At 52.1% G+C, this 27,006-nt stretch overlaps 1 protein-coding gene and 1 long non-coding RNA gene across 6 annotated transcripts in view; one reads left to right on the forward strand and one right to left on the reverse strand.

Annotated features, from left to right (window-relative positions):
- LOC105698769 (lysine-specific demethylase 6A) overlaps positions 1–26,993 on the forward strand; it is a 31,169-nt gene extending 4,176 nt beyond the window's left edge. For 3 of the 5 annotated variants that reach the window (XM_023434038.1, XM_012423298.2, XM_012423300.2), the window contains 12 exons: positions 11,862–12,040; positions 13,434–13,562; positions 16,302–16,485; positions 16,624–16,839; positions 17,727–17,882; positions 18,132–18,321; positions 19,095–19,409; positions 19,508–20,479; positions 20,565–21,008; positions 21,086–21,341; positions 21,423–21,760; positions 21,847–26,993. In XM_023434038.1, the coding sequence (XP_023289806.1) occupies positions 11,862–12,040; positions 13,434–13,562; positions 16,302–16,485; positions 16,624–16,839; positions 17,727–17,882; positions 18,132–18,321; positions 19,095–19,409; positions 19,508–20,479; positions 20,565–21,008; positions 21,086–21,341; positions 21,423–21,760; positions 21,847–22,059 (3,592 nt within the window). In that variant the 3' untranslated portion in view covers positions 22,060–26,993. Of the gene's footprint in view, positions 1–3,759; positions 4,035–11,861; positions 12,041–13,433; positions 13,563–16,301; positions 16,486–16,623; positions 16,840–17,726; positions 17,883–18,131; positions 18,322–19,094; positions 19,410–19,507; positions 20,480–20,564; positions 21,009–21,085; positions 21,342–21,422; positions 21,761–21,846 lie in introns of those variants that run through there. The other 2 variants (XM_012423299.2, XM_012423297.2) reach the window with 2 other exon arrangements.
- Positions 12,523–14,327, reverse strand: LOC105698772. The gene is made up of 5 exons (XR_001103948.1): positions 14,251–14,327; positions 13,925–14,083; positions 13,620–13,856; positions 13,418–13,548; positions 12,523–13,343 (listed from the first exon to the last, which is right to left on the reverse strand). It is a non-coding gene; the product is annotated as an uncharacterized LOC105698772 (long non-coding RNA).
- Positions 26,994–27,006: the final 13 nt, after the last annotated feature.

A 27,006-nucleotide genomic window follows, 5' to 3' on the forward strand; every position in this document is an offset into this window, starting at 1 on the left:
GGAACCGGCCCCGGGAGCGCAGCTGTCCTCTAACCTCTCTTCGGGAACTTTCTCTCCGTGCTTCTCGGCTTTTTCAATTTTCCCTACTTTGGTTTCCTTTTTTTTTTCTCTCTCTCTCCTGCCCGGGTAGCGCGGAAGTTTATGGAGCCGTCGGTAAACTCGGAGTCGAGTCTCATTGTCTACCCTGCCGCTATTTCCCCGTCGTTTCCATTTGGCGTTGAGAAGTTAGAGGTTAGGTTAACCCGGAGGAGGAGAGCGAAGTCGGTGTTGCAATCGTTACGTATCCGGGGCGATTTATTCGGCGACTCTCGCCTAGCGCTCGCGGGCGGAGGACTTCTTTCTGCCTCTTTCCCGTTTATTTGTCGCGGATAGAGCAGGTTATATTCGTAACCGGTGGCGCGGCATTCCGCGCGGCACCGTGACACGCTACAGTTTCGCGTTGCACGAGCGGCAGTCGCGAACCGCGGCCCTAATTCCCGGTCGCGGGATCGCGGCGCGACTTATCTCGCCGGGATCGGAATCACGGCGTGCGGGGAAGAAGGCGCGAAACGGGGAGGCGGAAATCGAGCCGAGAGTTCCCGGGAAGGGCTATCGATTCGCCGAGTCGCGGCGGGGTGAAAATCGCACGAGGTCGAGGGAGAACCGGGTGAGAGCGGCGAAAAGGAATAATCACCGACCAGAAGGAGAGAGAGGGAGAACGAGCGGCGCCGGCTCCATTTTTACGGGAAAAACGCGGGCCGCGAGATCGTTACTCGGGAGTTACCGTCAAGAATGGATCGCCCGTAATTCACGGCCGCCTTGGGAACGCGGATGATTACGCGCGGCTCTCCTTTATCCCGCAAACGAGCGCACCCGCGTGCGCCTCGCGGGTGGGACCGCGACTGCCCTTCTTTCCGATTGGCGCGCCGTTATATACCCCGGAGAGGTTCGGCGATCCATCTCGGCGCTGATTGGCCCGCGGCCACGTGACCTCGCGCGGGCCATTCAACGAACCCCCCGCGAGTCACGTGACCCTTCCTGTCGGGTATTCGCGGGTTCTTTCGAACGGAGGGCCGGAATAGACGAAGATGTCCAATTTTCGAGGATTTTTGAAGATTTCCGAGACTTTTTTTTTTTTTAGTAGAAATATGATAGGTAGCGTTTACTTTAATCCGATGGGGGTACAGTCGGAAGGTACCGAGTCCCACGGGCGGTCTTCGGGTTCGACCGGTCGCGTTCCTCTCGGGCGTCGACGGACGCCGCCGGATTCGGGGTCGACGACCCATGCGGACGCTCCGTCGTGAGTCAGAAGCGCGGCGCGCTCTCCTCCCGGTCCAGGTACGCGTGCGCGTGCGCGCCCGCGGGTGTGTAGACATATATCGGTATATATACCAGGGGACGGAGGCCGCGGCCGGCCATTCGGCGCGTTTCGGGCGCACCGCCCGAACGGGAGGACCGCCCGCGGCCCCGCCGCGGTTCAAGGTCGCGTCCAAGGCGCTCTCTCGTGGATTTTCTCGCGCTCGGCACCGTTAATCCGAAAGCGAATCGCCGTCGGCCCGGACCGGGACGCTGTTTTCGGGCCCGGGCCCTGCCCCGACCTCCCGTTAGTCGATCGGCGGGAAGAAAATGAGGATTTCGTCCTGGCTTGATTGAATTCAATCAGATTCGATTTAAAGGCAGCAACAGTCGGAACGATTTAACCGGAGGGACGTCCCATTTTCGCCCCCTCAGGTTCAAGGGGAGCGAATCGATTTCCGCGCCCTCCCACGAAACGGAAGGGGAAGGGGATCCCTGTCTCGGAATTTCCTCCTAATCGTTGCAGCCGATCGACGCTTACCCGAATTTCCCTGCTTTCTCCCGGAGAGGAGGTCTCTTTCACGGGACGGTAGGCCATTCCGGTCGGAAGCCCCGAAGACGGGACCTAATCAGGAGAGATTCGGGCCGAACGGTCAGGCCGGTCGAGAGGAAAAAGAGAGGGGAAAAAAAGAAATACCCGACGGAGAGTAGAGGTGGCCGAGAAAGAGGGAGATAGAGCGAGCGGGGGAGCGCGAGGAAGAGAGAGAAACCGAAGGGAGTGAACGGCCCCCGAGAAGCCCGGGGCCCGGGAGGGGGAGAAAAAAGGTTAGACAATTTAGAGGAGCGCGTTTTCGTGTCGGGCCTCGCGCGAGGGACTCTCGAGTGACCCTGAAGGTTCAACAGCCCTCTCCGAACGACCCGACCCTTTCCCCTTCCCGCGGCGTCCCGGCTACCTCCCGTTCCTCCGAGCGCTCCCCCTTCTACCTACCCGCTTTCCTTTTCCCTTTGTGCAGCGCGCACCGACCCTAACTGCGCTTAGACGGTGCCGGGGCCGTGCCTACGCTTCGGCGGCTCGCGCCCGTATGAGCCGCTTTCCCCCGTCCGCGCCCGCATCACCGGTCCTAGGTGCGCGCGCACGCGCCCGGACCTTGGCGGCGTCTCGACCCCTCAGTTGCGCTTTTCGGCGCGCGGCGGAAGGACCTCCAGGACCTTGTTTTCCTCTCCTGCCGGAGACATTCCGATCCTACATGAAACGAATTGAATATATTTTATTTTCTAGTTTTTCCCCTCCCCCTCGACCACCGATCCGCTGTCTTTATTTCTCTCTCTCTCTCTCTCTTTCGCCGGATCGATATTCACCTCTCCGGTGGATCCGCGGTTCGTCGACTCTGGATTTCCTCGCCGACGGTGCCGGATTTAGGTCGAGAGGCGGAGGAGGAGGGTCACCCGGGTTCGCGTCGCGTCAGCTGATCGCGCATGCGACGCTTACGTAGATCCCCGTCTCTCTCTCTCTCTCTCTCCCGCTCGCTCGGAGTATACGCGTCGAAGGCCCCGTCCTTCGCGTTTGCACTCGCGTGTCCGGCCGCCGAGCGAGAGAGACCGACCTACCCTGACGCGCCGCGAGAGCGAGAGAGACGCCGCGAGGGCCTCCCCTCCCCGCTGGCTCTCTCTCCCCTCCCTCCGCGCGCCCGCATTCTGCCGGCATTACACCGGCATTATGCGGGGAGTTGCAGCTGCGGTACGAGCGTAATCACCGCTTGCGTCACCGCTGCCCCGTCGTCCACGTTGCGGCGCGCGGCGACGCGTGGCCCGACGCGACCCGACCCAACCCGACGCAGGCCGACGGGGCCCGACGCGACCCGACGTCGGGGAGACTCCGCGACTCCGCATATCCAGGTGGCCGTGGGCTCTCTCTCTCTCTCTTCCTCTCTCGCGGGCCATTGTTCCTTTGTCTAGTCGCGCGTATATGTATATCCCTCTCTCCGTCCTCCCTCGTTTTTCGCGATTTCGCCATTTTCTCTCCCTCCTCTCGCGCCCTGGCGAGCAATCGCGACGCTGAATATCCGCGGCGCACTTTGCCTCCGCGGGGGTGACGAGCGATCGACTAATTCGCCGCGCCCATTGTCTTGGTCGTCGACATTGTATGGCGAGCATCGGTACTCGCCCGGAGAGGGGGGAGATTTCGACATATTTTTTCTTTTTTCCTTTTTTTCCTTTTTTTTTTAATACGCTTCTCAAACGTCTCGGGTAACCCCTCCCGTATTTTTAGTCCGGCGCATATCCGCGCGAGGGACCCGACCGCGGTGCAACCTGGGTATTTCAAGATCAGCTATTTCGGGTTTCCTCTATCGCGCATTTCAAGTGCAGTCCCTCCCCCTCCCTTCCACCACCCCCGATTATTCAGGGTCGAGTCTGCGCACCGATAGAAACTGCCGATGTGTCTCCGAGAAATATTTACTACTCGGCCCGTTAGTCGAGGCTTTCGCAGGGTTTACGCGGTTATTGGGACGGTTTTCCTTCCTGGGAATCCGGGATACATTGTCCGGGTGGAGGCTCTCGATGGGCAGGGTCCCGGAAACGGGACCTGGGTCTCCATTTTCTTCCCGGCGTACCTGCAATTCGTGGTACCTTGTACGCGTACCTGGGGGACGGGACAGTACCTTGTAAAACCTCGCTAGGATGGAGTGCACTTACTTGGGCCTCTGACATTGAGGGATATAGTCGTGAGTCAGAGGATCATCGCCGGTGGACGTAAGGAGGTTAGGAGGAATGCGTGCATTCGTGCATCCGGGTAGTGAGAGTGAGAGTGACTTCTGCTCGCCGGGGAGAGTGGCGTGAAAACGACGTTTAGCTTGACTTGAAAGGGATAACGAGGTTAGAGGATATCGCAGAATTCGGACCGGCAAGTAATTATTTCGTACCAGGTGAGGTTTGGGACTGTTAGGCGCCGAGAGGAGACGGGGATCCTGTCACCCCACTTGTCGTGCTGCTCCTCCACCTGATGCACCCGATGCACCTGATGCAAGTGCATCTGGTCCGGCAGTCCGGTTCCGGTGGCTCTTTGATGCGCTGCTTTTCTCGAGCCTTTCAACTCCTTCGGTTTCTTTTTTGTATTTTTTTTTCTCCCTCCCTTCCTGGATCGAGAGCTGGTCCTTTTTCTCTCGTCGGACGTAACACCTGATTCACTTGCGCCGACGAGTCATGCGGTCTGCTCCCCTAGGGGTTCTTTGGGGCTCCCTAGAGATACCTTCGTCCTCTTCCCTCAAAGGAGGGAATTATTCCCCGTTCCTAAATTGACTTTATTTATTTTCTCACATTTTGCCTTTAACTGTTCGTCGCCCTAGGTCGATTAGAACCTAGGATGACTGTTAATTATCTTTTGGAGAGTTTTCTGGATTTTTCTTTGTAATTATAGAGAAGGATATAAAGGTTACGTACGAGGTTCCAGAGGATCCTCTGTGCGCGCGTCTCGAGTATTTTTACGCGACCCGATTTGGACGGCGGGGGAGCCTTCTTATTCGGGGACTTCGAAGGGAAAACCAAGAGTAAATTAACCTAAACGAAATGCACCGCTCCCCGATGGCTCGTACGCAAATAGCGCGTGCCGTCGTTGCGTCGTCGGGCGGTGCTCGCCGGAACGGGCCGTCGAGATCGAAGGAGAGGAAGACGCGCTCCCCGACCCTTCCCGCTCCGCGGCTCTCCCCCTTCTGCGGACTCCCTATAACGGGCCGCGTCGCAGGTCGCGGTGACTCGGTCGCCGAGCCGGCGGTCGAATCGGCGCTGGCCAATCGCCGGCCGAGCTCGCGTCCGCCATCTTGGATTGCCGGGTCTAACGGAAAGCGGATTCTCTTGGATCCTTTTTCCCCGCGAGTACCAGTCATCGTCTTGGTAAGCGTGGTCAGGGATAATTAATTCTGATCGCGCGTTTATCCTTGATTAAGGATTTTAATTCGGATGTTGGGGCAGGGATCGCGTGAATAACCTTTTCTGTAGCGTGAAACAATTCCACCCCGTCCTTCCTCGGCTCGTACGTATTGTTTAATTGTTATTTAAAGGTGAGCATATGTAGACCGGTAATGCTACCCTCGTGGCGTCGTTTAGCGAAATGTTTGATAAGCTCTCCCGGCCAGGTTTTCGCGTTATCGCGACGCGAGCTCTTCTTCGCTCCTCCTCTTTCTCCTTCCCCCTCCTTATTTCGGGCCGCGATGTCGAAGGCGACGACGTGTGACGTCGCCGTCGAGTCACGTGAAAGCAAACATCGGGAATCGTGCCTCGCCTCGCGCTGTGTCAGCTGTAACGCCGACACGCTCTCGACTCGACTTTCCGCGACGGATCGAGAACGGACGCGGGTTTAAAACTCGAACGGAAAGATAACCCTTACTTCCCTTTCGACCTGAGATGAAAAAATGCCCGTAAAAAATTTCGGTGATACGTTCCCACCTCGCCTGGACCTTCACGAATTTTTATCCCTGACCTGACCTCAAACTCCCTGCGAGAAGTCACCAAATATATTCTAATATATCAGAATATATTAAAATATATGAGAATATATGAGAATATATGAGAATGTACGTTATCCTTTAGTATTTCGCGTGCGTCTATCAGCTGGATCTCGTCGATCGAATTTCTCTTTTCGGTGCGACAAGGACGACGAGCACCGGTGACGTCACGCCGCCCACGTGGCGGCGCACGCGCGAAAAGGCCGGCCACGTGGTCGAGCCAACACGTGCTCGCACGCGAGCGGAAGCGAGGCCGGGGAAACGATCGGCCGATCTCTTATCGGCCACGTCCTTCTTCTGCTTCCTAAGGGCGATCTCTCTTCTCGATCGCTCCTCGTTTTCGACCCTTCGCCCCGCCCGGCGATCCTATCGGCGCTAACTTCGCGTGAAAACTGGTGCACCCCGATTGCCTATGCATCGTTAATGAATTATTTATGAAAAGGGCTGACTGAAAAACCGGCCCCCCTTTTCCTAGTTTTTAATCACAGGCCGCGACCCTGTCCCTCCCGTTACACGGAATTTAATATAAAATGCCATTAAGTCCCCGTGACGCGAAAATTCGACATTTTTACGCGTTATCCCTTTTTCTTCCCTACCCTAAGAAATCATAACCTTGAACTTAAGATAGAGATCGAGGCGATTGTACACCGAGAAACGAATAATTATTCGACCGAAACTGACATAAATTGAATGCGACATTTCTTTGGAACTGTGACAATTTATTTCAGTCAAATGGATTATCCTTTGAATTAACAAAATATTTCCTTGGTTCAATGAATGTTTCTTTTTCTCATCGTATGGTGTTTCGGACGATCCGGAGATTGGGATGATTTTATTTCGAGGAAATTTAGAAAATTTTAGTGTGGGCTCTTGTTTTTTATTTATTTTTTTTTTTTATTTAGGCCGAAATTTCGAGGTTGGGAATTTTGCAGGATGTGGATTTTTTCCGGTCATCCGGGAGCCGTTCCGGCCCGGCACCTTCACCTTACGCATAACGCAACCGTCTCATTCCGGATAAACGGCCCCGATGACGTAACTCGAGGTACATACCGAGAACGCGAGGAAGATCGACGAGAGAGACCAGGTCGGCGACCCCGAGTGGTACCGCTAAGCCGAAAGAAGGAAACCGGAACCGGCGGGCAGCCGACGAGCGAAGTAACCGAGCCCGACGTTATCGTCCGCTCTTTTTCTACCCTCCCTCCTGCGCCTCCACCTTTTCCCTCCCCTTGCCCCGGCTTTCTTCAACGAGCGATTCGTCGCGTCGGGGAGCTAATCGCGACGTGAAAGTGACTCCTTACCTTAACTTAGATGTATTCGGCGCAATCGCGATTGCGCGATATCCCTGCACCGAGGAGAAGATAAACCAATTCATTTGAACCAAAGGAATATCTCGTTAATACAAAGAATAATCATTTGACAGAAAAAAAAAAATACTCATAATTTCAAAAAAAAATATCTCATCGAATTTACTTTCCTTTTTTTACGTTCCTTTAATTAATACAATATTTCTTTGGCTCCGTGATATATATGTGTATATATATAATTTTTTTTTCTCTTCAACACGGGTTTCAGACCAGAGTAGAACGGGCACGAAGGCACGCGGGGGAGTTTCTGGAGATTCCTAATTTTTTATTTCCTTGTTTTTTTTTTCCCGACGAAGGGGATGAAGTCCTTTTTTCCTCGTGAGGTTTCTCCAGGTCGAGGGAGGTCTTGTAAAATTTTCTCTCTCCCGTGGTCCTTTAATTATGATTAAAAACCCGTGCAATGTCTCGGGGATAGCTTTTGGGCGAAAACGCGGAGGAAACGCGACGTCCCTCGGACGGGGGCGGAAAGGACGCCGAGGACGGTCGTCGCGCCTCCCCGGGTTCCTGTCGGGGCGATAGCCGTGAGAGCGCGGCATAACCTAACCTAACATAACCTAGCCGAGGCTAGCCCAACCTTCGCTGGTCGCTGAACGCCTCGTCTCTCTTAAAGGGGATAGGACCTCGCGATTATTGACCCGCCTCGTCGCTCCGTCTCACTCCCTCTCCCCTCAGTCCGCGTCGCTCCCTCTCTCTCGCTCTCCCGAAAAAGGAGGACCCACAAATCTGTCGCCTCGATTCCCGGCCCGGGGAATATTTACGATCCCTCTCCCTCTTTCTCGGTTTTTCCTACCTTCGCGTCCGAGCTCTCGACGTACCAAACGAGCCCTCCCCTTTAAGGCCTTCTCCGCCGATTTATGGGATTTATGGGAATCTGCGACTCGACCGAACTCCCAATCTACTCGGGGAGACGGAATGCACCGATCTCTGCGTCTCATCGGCGAATTTACGATGGTTTCGACGTGTTTTTTTTTCTTTTCTTTTTTCTCCCGAAACTCTCGGCGAGGTCTCGATGGGGATTCCCGCGGACTGCAAAAAGCGGCGTCCCCGGCTTTAAGGCCATAGTCTACCCTTGGGGAATTTTTGGGGGAAATTCCCGATTCTCATTTTTTTTTAACTTTTTTTTTTCTTCGCCATTCGGCTCGATCGATCTGCCTTGGATATCGGAGTATGATTTTCTAATTTCATGCCTGGCATAATTTGTGTCAAGGCTTGGGGGGGAAAAATTTCATGTTCTAGGCGGGTTTGAGGCTTGACAGGATCCGCCGATTTTTTAGATTTGCAGACTGCGAATCCAGCCCTTGTCTCACGTCTATCCGACGAATTCGATGTCTCGACCCTGCAAGAGGCATCTGCGGCTCTTAAGGCCGGTTTTCAGGAGGCATCTGTCCCTGTGCCTTTGTCCAAACTTCGCTCCGTACTTTTCGCGCCGACCGGTCGGGATCGACTCGTGGCGGGAATGAAAAAAAGTGCAAGATATTTTCATAATCGGGCAGATTTCCCGAGGTTTTTCCCCGGATCGCTAGAATGTTCGGGGGGGGATTCTTTAAGTCGGACCCCGAGGAAATTGATCCGCTGGCGTTTCGGCCATTTATGGTGCATCCTGCCCCGCGACTGCCGGAATTAGCTCGTAACGAGGTTGCAGCTCCGCTCATTGATCGGTGCTATTTCCGGAGGACACCCCGTGTAAAAGTCCCGGGTCGGAAATACGCAGGACACCATAGAAATAGCGTGCACTATCTGAATTTATTCTTGACCCTTCGCCGGGGAAAAAAAGGGGGAAAAAGGCGATTCGGAGGGCGGAAGCGAAGCCACCCCTGGACGCGTCCCGGTCGTATCCCGACACGATCCTGGCTCGTCCTTTGTCCGTTCCCGATATTCGGGGTCCACTCAGGGTCAGGAGTCCCGATTTAATTCGGGCCCGAGAGACCGAGATCCGGTCCCCTCTTCCCAAAATAAACCACGTCCCCCTCCTCGTCGGGGGCAACCTTCGAGTCGGGGTGCACCCGCGTGGGCTCGGCCTCCGGACCCTTTCTTCCTTTTTTTTTCTCTCTCTCTTTCTCTTCTCCTCCGTCATTCTCTTTTTAGTGTTATCATCGTCCCGCTCCTTCTGCCCTCTATCCTCTTTTCACTAATCGCGTCCCTCTCTCTACCTTGGATCTCTGGACGGCGAACAATTTGTCCGATCAATCCGAGGGTACAAAACGCGGCTCCGTGTTTTCCTTCGAAAGCCTCGCGTGGATCATTTCGGGTTGACCCAGCCGAAAGACCGGATTCCCTTTCAGCCGGTCTGTCTCCCTTCCTCGGGGCCTTCTTTTTGCCGAGGAGAGAACGAAATCTCGCGTTTTTATTGGCCCTTCCCCTCGGCCGACTTTCGGGAAGCACCTTCGAACTAGATCGCCTAGTTGAGCAGGACCCCCTAGATAATATTCCCCCAGGTAGCGATACTGCGTTTTTCATGGATTATTTTTACTTCGGCATATCTTTTTGGATTCTTTTCACTAAGCGACGTTTCACGAGAGATCACGTCTCGCGTTCGAGATCCCTAATAAAGGTGGCGATCGTTGCGTCGTGACGGGGGATTTTTTTAAACATTTATAATGATGCTTCCAATGATTTTTGAAAACGTTAGGAGGCCCAGGGGGAACTTGGCTGGAACACCTGATTTTCGGGAATTTTCAGTGGACTCGGGAGTGTTGAATATATTTTTTTATATTTTTTTTCGGGGAATTTAAACTTGCCCCGGGTGGAAGCGAATAGGGGAACACCTTGTGTAGGGGGCTGGGGAACCGTGACATGAAAGACGGTGGACAGGTGTGTCGTCCGATACCGTCCGGTAGAGTCGTTCGAGGCCGCTTACGTGCAGTCTGGTTGCAGGTACAGGTTCGCCGAGGACTCGGTACCCGTTCAGGAGGGTTCGGAGGAACGATACCTATCGTGTCCAGATCCTTAGATAGAACCGAGTCGCCGCTTTGCCGCTAAACTGGCCGCGATTCGATAACATCGACCCTCGCGAGCGAGGCATTAAACTAACGAACGACTTCCATAACTAAATCCATACGGGGTCCCATAACAAAGTGCACCTCGGCGACCGGGCCATTCCTTACGCGCTGCAATTTATGCCTATCAGAAGTCTCTATTAATTTATTCTCGTCGACGAGCTCCCTGGTATCGCGATAACCCTGGGAATAATTTTCTTTCCTCGTCACTCGTACCGTCAAAACGGGGATATAATTTAATATAATTGTGCCCATAATTATGAAAGTAGTCTAAGTCATATATTTTTTGTTTCGAAATTACATTGAATTAATTTCGTTTGAAATCATATGGCGTGAAATAACTGATAAACTCATTTTTTTTTTTTTTAATTTTGACTTAGACCACTTTCATAATTATGGGCACAATTGAATTAATTTAACGAGATATTTATACCGCTTCGGTGTCTTCGGTGAAATTTTCATTTTTGGCTTTTCTTTTTTTTTTTCTCTCGTTTTTCTCTCTCCCGCTCTCAGGGTGGAGGCGCAGCGAAAGTTAATACTCGAGGGGCCGGGATCGGCAGATGCAGCCGAGACGGACGGCTCGCGGAAAGCGAGGGCTAATTATCGCTTTGCGCTTTGTGCGGCAAGATTTAAGTACACTCGGGCCGGACATTAAAGACGCACCTGCCTGTGCGGCGCGTGCTACGAGGATGCATCTGCCTCCACTTATACGGCGACCCGAACGGACGAGGCGAGTGCACCCCGAGTGCACATCCTGCCACTCGGCGGGCCAACCTCGACCTGGTTTTCGGGCTTTCCGAGTCGCCGCGAGGTCGATCGAACTCGATAACGGGGGGAACTGTAACGCCGATGAGGAAAGAAGAAGAAGAAGAAAAAAAAAGACAAGGCTTATCGAGAAGCCTCGAAGAGAGGGCTCGATAACGATTGCATCCTTTCAACGGAATGTGCAAGCCGAAATCCAGCGTTTGCGAGGGATTTCTTTTATTTTTTTCTTTTACACGTCGTACATACACTTTACGCATATTTTTATAATTACGAAACGGGGACAACGGAGCACCCGTTCGAGGGGAATAGGAGAGCGAAAACGAGGGGAGGAAAGTGAAACGTATTCTCTCCTTCGGGATTACGGTACAGAGGCCGGGTAGCCGAGTGCGCAAAAAGGAGAAATTTCACTTCGCAGCCGTTCCATCCAGGGCGAATCGGGATACGGGGAATACATCCGGAGAGTCAAAACGGAGGAGATTAAAATGCGATATAGGGATATCGGGACCTTCCCCGAGGAACTACCCTGGGATCGATTATTCCTAATTACGTCCACCGCTCTTAAGAATAATCGTCTGACCTATAATCCAGGTCTCGCTATTTGCGACACCTTTGTACACCGGGGATATTTATAATCCACGCATTTAACAACTATTCGTTATATCGGAGTAATTCGAGCTTACCGGTTTTACACGTGCAATTTGACGTACGCATACATAGGCTTATCCTAGGTCTTAACGAAGGTTCGCACATTAACTCCGGATGTATTGCTTGAATTTCTATTTCTATATAAGGCCCCGTGTGATATTATTTTTTTCCCCTTTCTTGGTGTTTTTTTTTTCTTTTCCCCTATTTTTTCTTCTTCACCCGAGAGGGGCCGGTACGTGTCCAGGGAGCGAAATCGTCGTCGATAAGCTCGCGGTCTCGTTAACGGTCGAGTAACGGTCTTCCGTTTATGCTTCCAGGGCGGTGAAGGCATTCCAGCAGGTGTTATGGGTGGAGCCGGGGTTTCCACGAGCGTGCGAGGTGCACCTTCGTCTGGGTTTGATGCTGAAGGTCCATGCTGACTTCGACGCGGCCCTCAAGCACTTCACCCTCGCTCTCATCGACGCCACCACACCTGCCTCCTTCTCGAAGCTCGAAAGTGAGTGCCTCCCCTCCTGAAAAACGAATTGGGTTAATTAGATCGAGCCGATTGAAAAATTGCATCCGAGCCGGGCCCTTTCCGACCGGGACAATGAGAACCGTGCTCGCGAGCCGCACTTCGGATCAGCTGGCGCAGTGGTGCTCACTCGCTGTTTACAGGTACACCGGTGGACCTGAATGCCATCCCTCGAGGCACCGGCGGCGCCGTACCCCTAGAGAGGGCATTCATGTCTCTCCCTGTACGGTGACGTGACCGGTCGAATATTTTGTCAACTCGGGCACTCGAATTCCGAGATGTCGACGACTCGTCACATTCCGTCATATTCAAAATTCCCATTAATTCCGATAATGAAGTTATAACAAAAAAATATATATATATATGAATTTTAATAACGGGTTTCAATAGTTTCAAGTATTAAACTGTATTTTTGATTTTGAACTTATTATTAACGCATTAGAAAAATTCTTACGAATATATATGTACATATGGATTGTAATACTTCTATATCGATGTACATCCCCCGTAGGGTGACATTTGTCGCCGGATAGACGCGGAGTCGCTGGGGTAAATAGACAGGCTCCTCGTTGCCACTCGTCACGCCTGTCGGGAGGGCGATAATAGTTATTGTACCCGTCAGGAAATCGTAAGTCGATTCCAAGTCGTGTACACGAGGTGCTCCTACGCGCGTATAAATAGCCGCCACGGTGTAACGGGAAACGGAGAGCGCCAAGGTTGTCGCCGAGGGAGTCGAAAGATGCCGCCTGGAAAACGCCACGTGGGCAAGAGACGGCGGCGGTTACGGTTGCGAAATGGACGCGTTATGAAATTTCCCGGCGGTTTATTGCCTTGTAAATGCGCCGCTACAAAGGCGAGAGGGGGGGCAGAAATGAATGCTTGCTCGGGCCACTTTGTCGCAACGCGTACGCCGGGTTACGTCGTTACGTGGATTCTAGAGAGACACGTTACGTGGATTCTAGAGACACGTTCCGTGCGCACTTCTCCCGCTTAGAGTACCCGATGTCGATCGAAACGCGTTACGCATCCCCGTGGCCCGTAACAATGCATACGCGCGAGCTCGCCCTGGATGAACGTAATCGCTGACAAAGGAGTTGAGCAACCGGCTGGCGGGGAATCGGCTTCATCGGCCACGGAGAGTTATCGTGTTGGCGGGATAATTCATTGTTATTCCGGCCTCTTCACTTGTCGGGTAATTTGTTGCCCCGTGGTGTACGGATTCGTTGCACAGGGTGACGCGACGGGCATGGGGCGCCTCCTTGACTTCAGTTTTCCTGGGGCTCGTCTAAAATCCACACGTTTTTTTTTTCCTGTGATTTTTGTCAAGGTGCCCTGGTTAATGAGAGTAACGAATGGTACCTTCCTTTGTTTCCAGTTAAGTTTCACGTGGCCCACCTTTATGAGGTCCAGGGCAAGTACCGGCTGGCCAAGGAACACTACGAGGCGCTGCTGAAGGAAAAGGCCTTGCCTTCTCACCTGAAAGCGGATATCTGTCGGCAGTTGGGTAAGTCGAGAGCCTGGCACGCGTTTCGTGATTCATCCTTATGTTATGTTACGTTACGTTGCGTTATGCCTCTCTTGAGCACGTAGGACGAAGGCGAGCATGCGACTTCACCGTTCTCTCCGAATGCGCCGTCCAGGGTCGTAGCGAGAATCTCCTTTGATACGCTCCGAGGTATCCATTGGTACGCGTTAACGTATATCAACTCTGGTACACGTGGCACGGAACGTGTTGAAAGGAGTCGCCGAGGTAGAGATCACGTCCGGAATTTGGGCGCGGGTAAACCCTGGATTTTTCCTGAAGACGTTAAAATTATATGTCGACTTTGTCTCACTTTATCTCCAGTCGACGAATGGAAATCGTACCTGAATTTCCCCCTTGATGTGGTGACGGCCCTGGGGCTGCGCGCCGAGCGTTGGTAGATCACCACCCACGCGTCCTAGGCACATATTTCTCAATGAAAGTTGCGAGTATCGAGAATTGCATTCGGATGACGTGGAACCCGTCCGAAGGCTTGCGGGGATCTGCAATGGAGAAAAATTCAACACCCGGGCGTAGGAGATTGCGAAACGCGAAACGGGTTAATTCCGATGCCTTGCCACATCCGTGTAAATGGTCGGTAGAGAGTCAACTTAGGAATTTGCGATCTTTCTATCGTTTCTTAATAATTACTTTATCGTTTTAATATTACCTCAAGCCGTCGTATTCCTATGGTCACTATAAAGCTCACCGGAAAGCGAGCGCTTTACTCGCGGGTTGATAATGCACAACCTAACCTAAAAAAAAAACAGGTTTATTACTACATTTTAATATCCTCCTTTTATAGCCGCCTTTATCGATACCTTATAAATCCTTACCGATAGGTATGTCGTATGGGCGGGTTGATTGCGCGACCTAACCTAAAAAAACATCAAGTATTATTAAATTTTAATATCCAAGGATTTAAAGCTGTTTCGCGACACCTTCTAAGCCGTTCTTGGACTAGGCGTACACGCTTGCGGGTTGATAGTGCACGACCTAACCTAACAAACCGTAAGGTGTATATTATTAAATTCGCCGACATCGAGGCCGCGTTCTGGCAATCAGCGCGCCGCCTCGCGGCCGACTAACCGGGTCAGTTCTCCCTCTCGCTCCGGCCCACGCGGGTCGCGAGTAAGACGGAAGCGCGCGGCCGCTCGTTTGTTTATATCCGCGTCTCGCTCGGGTCTTGGCGCAGGAGAGAGAGAAAAGTAACCGGGTTACCGCGCGGCGGCGGCAGAGGGCGCGCTCCGCCGACGCCAAGATGGCGGCGCCCCCTCCGAGTTCCGCGAGGAGGATCGGATGCGGGCGCGAGTCGAGAGATCCGATGGCCGGTCGATAATCCGAAGGGAAGCGCTCGCGCGATAAAAGGTGCGTACGTGCGCCCGGCCCGGCACACGCGTCGCAGCAGACGCGTGTATTGATTTATTCGCCGACTCGGGGGCGGCTCGAGCTCGAGCTCGCCGGGAACGAACCGGTGTTGCCATCTACATAGAATCCCCCGTCCCGAAACTTCGAATCGAAATAACCTCCGCGAGGTCGCATCGGCGATTCTCATCGCGATCGTTAACCCTTAACCAATGAATATAAACGGTCACCCTAAAGGCGCATCTTCATTACCGACAACTCGACACCTAGGGTTATCTAGTGATTTCCCGACGCTCGTAAAGTGAGATTTGCCGTTGAAACTTCTTCCACACCTTTTAGATTTCGGACGCTGAAGTATTTAGTACACGTCGCTACGGTCGGGAATGACGCCGGTAATTCGGCGGCTTAATCCACGCGTCAAAAACTATATCTGGTGGGGGAAAAAAAAAAGTCACCAGACGGCAACACTGCAGCCGCGCTATGTGCGGCGGCGAGGGCCGGGAAGCGCCAGCGCGAGGCGCGGCGTCCTTGTCGCACTTCCTGCCCGCGCGACTGGAGCGACTGAGAGGCAGCGAGGAAGCGAGGAAGCGAGGCTCTCCTTCTCTACCTCGCAGCCGGGCCGTCGCGCCGTCTCTCTCGCGGCCGGTGGTGGTGCCTCGCCTGGCAGATGGCACGCTTCGTCATACTTTCGATGCGGTAGCCGCGAACCTCGCAGGACTCCGAGGCAACCGGTTGCTCGCTTGACACTTGTTGGCAGATTTACACGAAACCGTTCGCATTGAATGAAAGCAGAATGAACCGAGCGGAAAACGAACGGAAGAAAAAAAAGAAGATATTTCTCTTACCCGCGTACTATTTTTCCTGGCCCTTAATTCATGCACAGGTGATAAAACTTCCCGACACAGGTGAAGTACCGGAAACGTCAGGTGGACCTGCCCTGCACTTATCTGGCCCTATATATTACATTACGCCGTTGCATTATTAAAGCGATGTGAAAGTCCCATTAAAGTGGTCTCGTCCGTGAAACTTTTTTTCGAATTGGGTGTACCCCATTCGCTTGAAATTACATACAACTTGAACGTGGAAGCTATAAGGAAGGTCCTGAACCGCGTAATAATTCAAATTTTATTTAAATATCTTTATAGACGTTTCCAAAAATTGGATAGAAAAGGGGACATTTTATGGGCGAGGGGGCCTTCCTTATAGTCTCTGTATTCATGGTAAATGATTCGGTACACCCTCTTAGGAGAAAAGTTACACCTTTGATATATCTAAGATGCTTTCCGCTTTCGTGTCATCTTAAGGATCTTGAGATTCCACGGGGAGAGAGTTCTCACGTGGGTGCTCTGTTTTCAGGATGGATGTACCACGTGGTCGACTGTGCCGTCCTGGGAGTAACTAGACAGCAGAAACAGGCGATCGCCATCCACTGCCTTCAGAAGTCCATCGAAGCCGAGCCCAAGAGTGGGCAGAGTCTGTATCTGCTAGGACGCTGTCTCGCGGCTTCTGGGAAGGTGCACGATGCGTTCATCGCGTACAGGTACAGCCCTCGTTATTTCCGATTAAACGTCGCTTGAACGCCCCCAATGGAGCCGAGCTGGGTCCAGGAATTTTTTTAAGACTCCCGGTGCCATCCTGTATGGATAATTAATTTTAATTAATTTTTCTTTTGCAACAGGAACTCCGTGGAAAAGTCCGAAGGCAACGCCGACACGTGGTGCAGCATAGGCGTGCTCTATCAGCAGCAGAACCAGCCTATGGATGCACTTCAAGCCTACATCTGCGCGGTTCAGTTAGACAAGTCCCACTCGGCAGCGTGGACCAATCTTGGGATTTTGTACGAAAGCGTCAGCCAACCGAAGGACGCCTTGGCTTGTTACGTCAACGCGTCTAGGTAATGCGGACACAAACCTTGGCCAAGGACTCCCAACCTCGTCGAGGGGTTTAACCCCTTCGACCACCCTGCTGCGTATGTAACGCTAGCCGTACGCGTTTCGAGGGGTTAAACGCCTCGACCTGGCTTAATCTAAGACTAGTGATAATCCTTTTTAACGCCGTCGCTCTGGAAAGCCTCCCTTCGGTGGCGTTTCCCCACGAGTTTCCTGAGAGTCGAGCAGAGGGAGCCACGCGCGCGACGATAAATCGCAGCGACATGTTCTAGGCAAAGTGGGCGACGTTTAACTTTTTTACCGTACAAATTAACTCGACGAAATCCGGCCCAAAGTGATCCGCGAAAATGTTCAGAAAACGAGCCGAAATGGCGAGGAATGATGCCCGGCAAAACGGGAACATTTGTTTTATCCGAAATTCAGATCACGAGAATTTTTATCACGGGTCGCCACGATTTATCGTTACGTGGGTAGCTACGATTATGACATAGAACATTGTACGTCGTTGGTGGTTTTTCTTTTTCTTTTTTTTCTATTTTTATTTTGATCGAGCTAGACTGGAAATTCGATCGCTGCGAGGGGTTGACCGTCCTGGATGGAGTCGGGTCTTTGGAACGATAAGGTAACCGCCGTCTGCAACGATCTTTTTAGGCGAGGACAGGGTGAACGCACGGGCGTGAATAAACTATGGGTCGACGTAATAACGTGGCATTTTTGTTTACTCCTAGTATTCCTAGTCTCAGACACGGCTATGCCGTTCTCGGGGATGCCTCGTAAGTCGGGCCAGGTTTCCGTTTTGGTCCCTCAAAAGCTGACCTGGTCGGGATAACTTCGATCGGTTACAAGCGCTGTTCTCACAGTTTGGCTTTTTTTCCTCTCTTTTCCATCGCAGGGGCAACAACAACACGCCGAATTGTGCCGGCTCGCTAGCGGGCCTAAGCGGGGCGAAATCAGCCGGCAACTGTCCGATGAACCCATCTCTTCAGCAACGCATTAACTTCCTGCAAAGTCACCTGAGCCAAGCACCGATGCCTTCCATCGCCACCAAGTGAGTTGGCGCATTTCTCTGTTTACTCTTTCGAATCCCTCCCGCGCTCTTTTTATATATATCTAGTAATTATCATACTTACTATTTAGCCATATTTATTATTAAAATCCGAGGCAATGGGTGGGTTGACAATCCACCATTGCCCATCTCGCCCGGCGATAAGCACAGGGCGTGGATCGCTAATAAAATTGTGTACGCTTTGGACAGCGGCCCGATCGCGGCTGATCGAAATTATCTTGTCAATTGAAGGAGGCGGCAGTTGCCGTCGATAGAGGAAGCTTGGAACTTGCCGATCAGCGCTGAAATGTCCAGCAGACAGCAGCAACAGCAGCAACCCTCGGGGGGTACGGGAGGGTACAAATATGGCGCAGCACCTTCGGGACCTCCACCCCCATACCCCCAGGGTCAAGGGCAGAACCTCAATGCGAAACGATTCAAGGTCACTATGCTTCACCCTCGTATTGTCGCGGTCTAACTAGAGTTATTCCCTCCTTCTTTTAGCTCGGCTTGCTGCGAGAGTTTCGCAACGGTGGTCGGCGCACCGTAGAATTGCCGCTTGCGACAGAAGTGCAATTGCATAGACGAAATAGAGCCCCTCGGAGAAAGTGCGCAATCCCCGGTTAGAGCCTCGAGTAGAAAGTACTTTGTCTAGAAAATGTCTGCCGACAAGACCGATGATAACGATCGTTGATATCGATGGCTATGGTCGGCCCTGCCCACGAAGAGTCCAGCAGAGGCTCCGAGTGCATTCTCGAAGAGTGCATCCTCAATGAGTGCATCTCTAGCTTTGCAGTCTGCTCGCGGTCTGTCTCGCTATCTCGTGTAGGCTCTCGTTAGTTTTAATCGGATCTGTTTGCCGAGACCGATACGTAATCACTCGGGACTTTTTGAGGCCTAACATTGCATCGCGACTGTTACACCGACGGAACAAGTTTCTCTGCGTTTTGACGTCCCTAAGACCCCTCTTCAGGGTTTCTCTTTTTTTTTTTCTCCCCCGGAGGACCTGAAACGCCACTTTGCGATATCTGATGGCAGCCCGACCACTCGTCCGGATTTATCGCGCGCTAGAAATAGACCGATAGTTTTGATTTATGTCGCGGTGTGTCGCGGATGCGGCGATTTGTATGACGTCTAGATCGGAGTCCTCTCCAGGGGGGACGCGTGTATGTATGGATGTATGGATGTTGGGATTAATCGCTGCTCTCTTAACAGGCGGGCGAGGAGGCGATATCTTCCGGGGCGCAGCAACGACCACCGCCGTTCCACTTGTCGGCCCAGCAGCTGCAGATGCTGCAGTACCTGCAGCAGAACCACGGTAACCTGACGCCGCAGCAGCAGAGTCTGTTGGTGCAACTGCAGCACCAGTATCGGTCCATGCAGCAGCACCAACAGCAGATCAGGCAGCAACAGCAACAGGCGATCCAGCGCGGCATCAGACCCGGACAACCGGGGTATCCCACGGCCTACGGCCACCCTCAGCCAGGACAGGCAGGTGTCATTAAGAACTATGGCATTCCGCAGCAGCCGGTAATTTTAATTGATCTAAAACTGCGATCCCAAGCAGATCACGTGCGATAGCGACCTCATCCCTCTCTAACGGCCCTCTGGGGTGGGTGTCGTTTCAGCAAAGCGGAACCGTCGCCCTGCAGACGGGATTCTCGGACTCCAGCATGGGCTACAGTCCAGCCGCGACAGGGAACACTCAGCAGCCGGCAGGAATGCCCTATAAATCGGCCTCTGATCCCCAGCGACAACCTGGCTCGGGTCAGTTCGGTCAATTCCACTCGAATCGGTACGCCGCCCAGGGGTATACCCAGATCACGTCGAGGCCGACCTCGTGTCCGGACGGCTCCTCCGGGAACAAGGACCTAGGGGTGACGGACCAGGAGCTGCAGGCTCTCCTCTCGCAGAAGGACATCGCCACCACCCTTGCGGAGGACCTCCTGAAGCACTTTGGCTCGGAGAACCTGGATGTCAAGGAGGAGGCGCCCATCGTCACCAACAACGGGACCCTCAGCTCTGGACCCTTCTCGCCGTCCAACATGGAGGATAGCGAGAAGATCAAGGAGGTCAAGGTCGAGAAGATCGACGAGGTGCAGCTCGGCTCCTCTATGGGATCCAAGCTGGACGTCTTCAAGAAGTATGAGTCCAAGACCGGGACCGTATCGGTCGAGACGGTCAAGTGCGAGGCCACTTCCAGCACGAACAAGGTCGAGCCTGTCCTGAAATTTGAAAGTCTAGGCGAGACCGTGGCGGAGCAGGAGACCAACATCGAGATGGACGCGAAGACCATCGTCGAAACATGCAAGGGCCAGGGTTTAAAGGGTCTACCTAACTGTTCGATATTGAGCGATCGGTCCCCGCCACCGGCTCCACCAGATCCTCCTAATCAGAGATTGACCAAGGAACAGTTACTGCCCCCGACACCTAGCGTGTATCTCGAGAACAAGAAGGACGCTTTCAGTCCCCAACTTCAGGAGTTCTGTTTGAAGCATCCAATCGCGGTGATCCGCGGATTGGCTGCTGCCTTGAAGCTGGATCTGGGACTCTTCTCGACCAAGACCCTCGTCGAGGCCAATCCGGATCACGGCATCGAGGTGAGTCTTCTTCCTGCAGTGACTATGATTTTTAGGCGAGGTGGTCGTGACGGAACAGGCGAGTAATACGAGAATCGCTCTTCAGGTCAGGACTCAGATACAACAAACGAGCGACGAGAACTGGGATCCCGTGATGGGCAGGAAGGTGTGGGGCTGCATCAGCCATCGCAGCCACACGACGATAGCCAAGTACGCCCAATACCAGGCATCCAGCTTCCAGGAGAGCTTGAAGGAGGAGAGGGAAAAGTCTCAAGGCATCCACACGGCGAACCTCTCGGACTCGGACTCGAAGGACAGCACCGGCGTGGTCAGGAGAAAAAAGAACGCCTTCGGCCTAGCTGGCCGACCTGGCGCCAAGATGCTGCGGTTCGGCACCAACGTTGATCTCTCAGATGAGCGGAAATGGAAGGTCCAGCTGCAGGAGCTCATGAAGTTGCCGGCGTTTGCGAGGGTCGTGTCCGCTGGGAACATGCTGAGCCACGTTGGTCACGTAATCCTGGGAATGAACACCGTCCAGTTGTACATGAAGGTAACAAGCGGTCGAGGGTCACTCCGGAGGTGCTGTGAGTTTGATATCCGGGGGTTAACTACTTTTCCATTATCTAGGTCCCTGGCAGCAGGACACCCGGCCACCAGGAGAACAACAACTTTTGCTCGATCAACATCAACATAGGACCCGGGGACTGCGAGTGGTTCGCCGTACCCGACGCCTACTGGGGAATGATCTGCTCCCTTTGCGAGAGGAACAACATCAACTATCTGCACGGTAGCTGGTGGCCCTCGCTGGAAGACCTCTACGAGGAGAACATACCCGTCTACAGGTTTCTGCAGAGACCCGGGGATCTCGTCTGGGTAAACGCCGGTACGTTCTCGTCCACGGTTGTTCAGCCTCTTAACGTGGAAATTGGAGATCACGGAGAAATTCTTATTCCCTCCGTTCCAGGCTGCGTTCACTGGGTGCAGGCTGTCGGCTGGTGCAACAACATCGCCTGGAACGTCGGGCCCCTGACGGCTCGGCAGTACCAGCTGGCGATCGAGCGCTACGAGTGGAACAAGCTGCAGTCCTTCAAGTCGATAGTCCCTATGGTCCACCTATCCTGGAACCTGGCCAGGAACATCAAGGTCTCGGATCCCAGGCTCTTCGAACTGATCAAGAACTGTCTCCTGAGAACGATGAGGCAGTGCTGCCTGATTCTCGAGTTCGTCAAGAGCAAGGGGGTCGAGGTTCGGTTTCACGGTCGCGGGAAGAACGAGGCTTCGCACTACTGCGGCCAGTGCGAGGTACGTCCTCTTCTAGCAATACCTTCCTCGCTGATATGGCGTCGCCAATCATAGAAGGCACTTATCTCGGACGTCCTCGTTTTCAGATCGAGGTCTTCAACATCCTGTTCATCCGGGAACAGGAGAAGCGACACGTGGTCCATTGCATGGACTGCGCTCGCAAGCAAGCCCCGTCCTTGGAGGGATTCGTATGCCTGGAGGAGTACCGGATGCGCGACCTGATGGACGTCTACGACGGGTTCACCTTGCACTCCTCGCAGACCACCTCCCTGATGGCGGCGCAGACCGGCCAGTCCTGAGGTTACACGCAACACAGGTACCTCGACTACTTGAGCACCCTGCGATGACCTGGGCGGTGCTTCGCCCTCGCCTAGATTCCTACGGACACGGTTGCAGTTCACGTACCTGAGAGAGCCGCCTCGAGGGGCGCCCCACGAGGCTCGGCTCGGCGCTTCTACCTACGGATATACAGAGATATCGATTATCAGGGACAAGAGGAACGTAAACGACTGTAAGGATCGAAGGAGACCAGCTCGGCCCCTCGTAGGTCGTCCTCGTCGTCCTCGCCGGCCCAAGGAACGAACCGGCTACGCCCGCGATATTACGTTACATGGCGTAGCGATATTTTACTTAGGACGATTTGTACAAATTGTTGGCCTCGTCCCCGCAACGAGGTGACCCTAGGTAGCTTGCGTCGTGCAGAGGAAGTCAATCGCCGATATCAACGATCAAGAGCGCCGATAACGACGCGAATGGAGCCGAGGAGGGGCTCGATGCTCCCGTTGTTGGGAAATGAGTCTCCTCGTTCGATGCCCCGTTACGTGCAAAGTTCAAAGAACGTTCTCGCGACTCTCATTGAATGCAATACCACGAGTACACGCGAGCGCCGGTGTGCACTTCCTGTTTGCGTAGCCATCGCGCCCCACCCGCGTGCGTAGAGGCGCAAGACTTGCGGTTTTTCACTTCTCTCCTATACTTCTTATATTCTTCTTTTTTTTTTTTTTTTTTTTTCGTATTCCTCCTCGCTAACCGACGCAGGAAACCGCGGCAACGTTCACTGCCAGTTGTATCTACGTACAAAGTAACGTGTTTAATTCAAGCGGTTATCGATCGGCGTTGATTATTGATTACGATGTAGAGTACGTACGACGGTAGAAGGCTCAAAGACTCGATTAAATATGGCGCGATGTCGCGGCTAGGGAAATCGCGGTCGAGGTCGAGTGTGCTCCAGTTGCCGGGCCCTTCGAACTCCGTTATCGAGGGGACCGCTTTTTACAATATCTAGGCAATCGGTGACTCCGTCGTTGGATGTAGAATTAAATGTACAGATGGGACGTCACTTTTCCTTTTCTTTCTTTTCTTCTCCGCCGCGTCTTAGTGGCGCTCCGATCGACTCGCTGGTATTATTTGAGGATTATTTTTGTTAATGCTAATTCTCAAAAGATGTTAACGCCGGTGCACGGTGTCGAGCTAGGAAACTGGAAGAGGGAGGTATGGTAATGGACATTGAAATCGGATCAGGTAGGGAATTATGCAGCGGTTGCGAAACGACACGTGGATCATTGTACATTGAAATACTCCATGGGGCCAAACGGACAGCGGGATCGATCGGAGGGTTCTGAGAGGTCGATTTGTAAAGAATTATCTATAATTTCGACGTCGAAGACGAAAAGGTGGCCCTCTTGATATCGAATTTGTGTCGGAGAGGACGCTAAAGGGCTCCGGTCTACTTCCCGTAGAAAACTGGAGAGGTCACTCGGCGATCGCTTAATTAATTTAAATGCGACTTAGATTGGTTTAATACTAGCGTAGGTGTATAAATAACGAGGGAACGACTGAACATTCGGACATTGTGAACAACCCATCGCTCCGGTCGCACCGAAAATCAACGCAAAGAAAAAAGAAATGTCGACTTCATTTCGACCGTCTGGATCCTCTGGCCCCTTTTCATTTGTCGCGTTTCAATCGATCGAATTGCCGATTTGGGATCCCTGATCACTACAGGAATTTCGTTTCATTTTAAATCTCCATTTCGCAACAAGGGGGAAATTCTTTCCCGTCGCTCTCCTTCGAAAGGAGAGTCGACAACTCTTCGATAACCAGAGGAAACTAGGAATGGAAATCATGATATATACGCTGGTCGTAGAGACGTCCTGAATGACCCGGGTTAAAATATTCAAATTACGGTTCAATCGAATATTTCGAAATTGAAATGATATTATTTGGAGATGTAGAATTTTGACGAACGGGACAGCCGATTGGAATAATTGTTTCTGGTCACTCGCGCAAGTTTCGCGAGTATGTCAAATCCGGCCCACTTGTAAAAGGAACTTGCTCATTGACGGAAATGACCGTTTCCGTTGCGAATGGTCATCAATGATAATCAAGCCCGTCACCTCGGTTCATACGTGACCAAAGATTTATTTAACGTAATATCCCAATTAAAAAAAAAAAAATAAATACTCCTCCTTATCGGTCTCAAGACCTATGGACCGAAAATCATTGTTCCCGTTGACGAAAGCGAGACATTTCTCATGTCGCATCTCCAACTACTCAAAGTGACCGTATCCTCATTGCTGCTTCCGCCTCGCTTAAGCAATTGAGATTAGTTCGTCTATATCGCCGATGCTTGTGATAAAAGGACATACACCCTTGATTCGCTAAAACGAATCTAAGGGAGAGGGAGAAAGAGCATTTCAGTCCAGACCCCCAAAAAATTAGACAAATCGCTTAAAAAGAGAGAAAAAAAAATGGAAATAAATTCAGTCCGCGTCTTCTGAAATTCTATATTTCTTTTTTCTCGCTCGAGAAGTTATCTCCCTTGACTTATCAGGCTACGATAAATCCCTATCAGGGGTGAGTTTCGGTGAACCCTTGGCACGTGGTCACAGGTCGCGCTCGATTTCTTTCCCTCGTTAGAAATCGACAGAGATGATTCGCCGCCGTTCGATATTAGCGAGAAAGTTGCGACGTAGACTCGAAACGAGGAGAGGCGCCTCCTCGACAATGGGGAAGATAATGTTAAAGGGAAGATATAATATGTATATCGGAAAACAGGCAGCCGCGACGACGTTACCGATCCGCACACGGAAGTGGAGGAGACCAGAGCAAACGTATTTTCTCTACGCGATCGACGAGATATCTACCTTAAGTTTCTAAGCATACCGAAGTAACCGGACGCAGAGGGAGCGGATATGAGAGGTGTATTTTTTCCCAGGACTACCGAGCGGAGAGTATAATAGTGAGATGGTTATATTTTCTAACTGCGTTAGCTCGGGATTACGGGGAGTCCTAGCCGACAACCTAATGAAACGTACATAACAAGCGGACAGGGAGGTCCTTAAGGAACCCCTGCGAGGTATTTTGTACGCGAAGATAACGTTCACTGCCAAATTGTGATACTAGAGGGGCGTCCTCTTTCCAGCTCGTCCGAAACACCGGGTCGAAAGAGAGAGAAAGAGAGAAAGAGAGAGAGAGCTTAGGGTGTAAGTCGGCGAATTACATCCCCGAGGAAGGTGTAATCTAGGTGCGATCTAGAATCCAATTAGCGAAATGTGGAATTCTTCCTCCCGAAGGAGAGAGCCCGCCCGAGAAACGGCAGTCGGCGCTGGCGCGAATTTTAATTTCTCTCTCGTGTTCTTCTATTGTTTTTTTCTCTTTTCTTTCTTCTTTTCTCCTTTAATATTTATTAAGCAATTAAATGTAATTAATCTTCCTCGCTTCTTCGCGGGGCTGAAAGACCGTGTCATCCGTTCATTGGACAGGCCATTGTACTCGAACAAGTCCCCCTAGTCCAGGTTCACTGTGATATAGTTCCTTGCACACTGCCCGTGACAGATAGACACTGCGACGCTTTGTCGAGTATCTCGATGTGATTAAACGTAACTTGTAGAGCGGTTATTCCTTGTCTAAGACGCAGGATTAATCTCTAAGCCTACGTCGTCTCTTGGTTCTCGCGTGGCTCTCTGTTTCACGTGTCTTAGCGACATCGGGACGACTCGAGGGGGGTTGAATTTAGCATCGATTGGTCGTAGTGCATTAAGTATCCATGGAGGGTGATACCTTTCCGGAAAGGGTCTCCAGTGGGTCCCGGAATCTGGTCCAGGACCTCCACGTCAGAGCGGGATTATTTTGTAATATTCCCTTAGGGTGTAGTTGGACACTGAACCGATCGTTGCAATTCGTATTCTATGAATATAATTAGGGGGACGTGTCGTAGCCTACCGGAGTTCGCATCTTCATTGTGCATTTCCTCTGTTTCTATTTTTATTTCCATTATTTTTCCTCCTTCTCTTTATCAATTTTTTTTTATTTATATAAAGCCACTCGGAGGCCGCAACTCGCGAGCGTTCCGTGGACACGACTTGGAAAGGAACCTGGCTATCGGTACTCCGAGGTGAAGATCGATTTTTTTTCCTCGGTGATATCTCTAGCCCTGGGTTATCTCCGCCTTAGGGCAATCGTAGGAAATTCCAGTAAAATTCTCGGAGGGGTAGAAGAATCGGAAAGGGCCGACGACGCGTCTCCGGGTAGTAGCGAGCGAGAACCTACTTCTCTTGGACAGCGTTGCTCCACAATCTTGTACATACATTGCGGTGTAATCTATAGTTATATATATATATATATACATAGTTAATTGCGTGAGTTCTGTAAATATGTAATCGCCTAACGTGAAGCAGAGTTCGACTTTCGGGGAAACCGAGGGGACGATTACCCGGACGACGTGCGACGAGACGTCGCGTCGTCGCGTTTAGATGTCACACGGGTAACGCGGGAGTCGTGGGATCGGTCTTGATATATATATATAAAAAAAGAAGAAAAAACTTGGGAACGATGGATTTGGATGGCGCCTGAACGGTCTTTGGAATGGAACACTGTGTGCCACCGCTGTGCTTTTGCTCTCGTCGTCCAGTACACACACCGTTGCTACCTCATCTGTAGATTAAAAGAGATAATCCATGTACCCTTAATTTGGACGAGGAGGTGATATATTATCGGTTTAAGGGATGTGCAAATTGCTTGGTGTTATCGCCCGAGGGACTCCGAACGTACTTGGCCGTAACTCGTTCCCTGGGGAAACGTTTTACGGAATCTTCCTGTCACGCTCAACGAGGATGCTCGAGATGGGAGGATTTTCGTAACGTGTTGACATTTCGACGACTTCCCGAAAGTAGTACGCCGCATTGCTTTAGGTCGTTTGACGCGAGTTATCATTTAACGCGCGTGAAAAAAAGGAAAGAGAGAAA

This window comes from Orussus abietinus, unplaced genomic scaffold (genome assembly GCF_000612105.2).
Source record: "Orussus abietinus isolate OABI.00-Male unplaced genomic scaffold, Oabi_2.0 scaffold12, whole genome shotgun sequence".
NCBI lineage: Eukaryota > Metazoa > Arthropoda > Insecta > Hymenoptera > Orussidae > Orussus > Orussus abietinus.